This window comes from Centruroides sculpturatus, unplaced genomic scaffold (assembly GCF_000671375.1).
Source record: "Centruroides sculpturatus isolate CEXI.00-Female unplaced genomic scaffold, Cexi_2.0 scaffold6698, whole genome shotgun sequence".
NCBI lineage: Eukaryota > Metazoa > Arthropoda > Arachnida > Scorpiones > Buthidae > Centruroides > Centruroides sculpturatus.
Window position 1 is genome coordinate 1 of NW_019390797.1, and position 2,634 is coordinate 2,634.

The 2,634-nt window shown below is 26.9% G+C and overlaps 1 protein-coding gene across 1 annotated transcript; it reads right to left on the reverse strand.

Moving 5' to 3' along the window:
• Window positions 1–7: 7 nt before the first annotated feature.
• On the reverse strand, window positions 8–2,628 carry LOC111617519 (sequestosome-1-like). Its single transcript, XM_023358799.1, has 3 exons — window positions 2,339–2,628; window positions 880–1,033; window positions 8–302 (listed from the first exon to the last, which is right to left on the reverse strand). The coding sequence occupies exons 1-3, from the start codon at window positions 2,444–2,446 to the stop codon at window positions 163–165; spliced, it is 402 nt and encodes a 133-aa protein (XP_023214567.1). The 5' UTR covers window positions 2,447–2,628; the 3' UTR covers window positions 8–162.
• Window positions 2,629–2,634: the final 6 nt, after the last annotated feature.

A 2,634-nucleotide genomic window follows, 5' to 3' on the forward strand; every position in this document is an offset into this window, starting at 1 on the left:
CAAGAATATATGCAAGTTTTGCCACTGATTTGAACAGCAAACTACTTTTTAAAATTACAAGTAATATATTTTTTGTGTCTATTAACATGAATAATTCCTATTAATTTTAACTATAACAGTAAATGTTTTAATATATTAAATTTGTTTTTAAATATGACAAAATTACTTCACTGAAGGATTCAGAGCGTCCAGCACAGCACTGATGTTACCATTCTTTGATTCTAGAAGACAGGCAAGCCAACCTCCTTCATTAGTAAATCCCATATTCAGCATTTGACTGAGAGCAATAGCAACTTTTGGATCTGTAACAAAAGGAAAAAGATTTGTGAAATCTATTGCTTAAAAAAATAATAATAGATGCATAAGTAATTACATAAGTTTTAAGGTTTTGAATACTCAATGGTTTATAGATATTGAAAAAAATTACCCGTTAAATTCTTTACTTTGTCTCATTAATTTAAATTAAATGAAATATTTTACTACTTCTTTCAGTTTTAAGGCTTAATGTATGTGTTGTTATATTTATTTAATATTTTTAAAAATAATTATCTATTTTTTTTAATGTAAAATGACAAACTAGATTCACAATACATTATGCTAAACAAGTAAATTCAAGAACTTCTAGAAGTAGAATATAAAAAATTAAAAGTAATTTAAAAACGAATTAATTTTAGGCTATATTATAATAAATAAAAAGTAAATATAAACTAGTTTAAAATAATCCATTTGCTATAATTTTTTAAAATTAAAATAACCATATGCACTGTATTGTACATTTCAAATTTTATCATAATGTAATTTTATAATCAAAATGATTAAAATTATACATAGATATTACTTTTAAGAAAAAGAATATGTAAAATATCAGTAAATATTAACCTGGATGTAAATCTTCAGGAGAAACTTTTAGATATGTACTTGATGTCCCTTCAATAGCTGCAGCTTGAGCCCCTTCTGGAATTGATGTTTTATGATTGTTTCCAATGTCTCCATCACTAACCACAGTCCATTCATTCTCTGCTTCAGGTGTTTCCTACAAAATATAATTTACCAAATTTTTATCTTTAAAAATATATTAATCACTAGCTATTTCATAAGAAATTTCTAGATTGTTTTTTTAAATAATACTTTAGATGTTTTTACAATGTTATCACTATCATTTGAATTGTTTCAGTTTTAAATTACCATAGTTACTCACATATAAGATGAGGTTTTTATTCCTTTTTCACTGCTTTAAAAACCTAGGTTGTCGTATATGTGAGAGTAAAGAATTCTTTGTATTTTGGAATAATTTTTGTAAACAATGTATTTGCATTTTTTATCATGCTATGGTGTTCAAAAACAAAAGTATTTTATCTGAGTCCTTTAAATCGTTCTTGTGTATTGTCAGGAGTAAAGATGAATAGCAATAGGAAAAGCAAAGCCTTTGAATTGAATTCAAAGTTGAAATTCCAAAATCACACAGGAGCCTGATATTAGTTTTAATCCATTCCCATGTGAAAACAGATGATTATTTGGAAATCAGAAAAACTCATAAGTGTAATCGACAGACAGTGGATTCAACTGTTAAGAATTGGCAAAAAAGGTTCCTGATTGTCCAGTTTTACATGAACAAATTATGTTGTCGATTTTACAAGATTCTTCCTTAAAGTTTAAAATGCCAGTAATTTTTGAGGGACAATGTGTGCATTTACATGCATTTGATATTTTATTTGTGATTAAACTAAATAAAATTAGAATTGTATTAATAAATCTAATTTTCTTTATTTTGATCTTTAAAGTCACACCTTATCCTANAAAAGGTTTGCAGAAACAAAAATAGAAAATATCTTCCTGTGCAAATTTTGTAAGTCTTAATGGGGAAGACATTAAATACAAACAAAACCTTTTATCCAGTAACAGAACTTCAATGAAAATTCTGAACATTTTTGGCCTTCACCAAGGTCTGCCTCAGGTATGGAAACATTTCTTTGCTGTAAATTTTGCTGGACTAATGGAATTCTATAAAGTAAATTATCACCATGTTTGCTTTTCTAATTTATTTTAAAATAAAAATTATTCAACTGCATAGCATTTGATTCTGTGTTAAATATGTAGAGAATATATATCACCTTATTTGCTTCATAACACATGGGAATATTATATAATTATAATTTATACAGATTAACCCCAAATGCTTATAAAGATGTTTACAGATAAAATATAAAACATAAATTTACTTAATCACCTTATTTTTGCTGAGAAATACAAATAAACATTTCTGAGTAAGAATAAGGTGATTGTTAACTATTTCTCACTGCTGGGTGTGTTAGTTAGCCATAAAATAAACAACATTTACCCTTTCATTAACACTATTGGTAGTTTCATCTCCAGCTGAAGGTTCATTTTCTGGAAGGGGTGCAGATGGTACTGCAGAAGATTCTGATGTTGCAGCTGTTTCATTCATAACTGTTTTCACTTTAGTAGAATTATTTTCTTGAGGTGGCGATGCTTTGTCATTATTCTGTTGTAGCTGTTCTTCTGTAACATCAACATTTTGATTTTTTTTAGGTGAAGAATTTGGTTCAGTAGCAATATTCTCCTTTGGAGATTCTTGTTTGTCATTACCATTTATAATATCTATATTTAATTGGA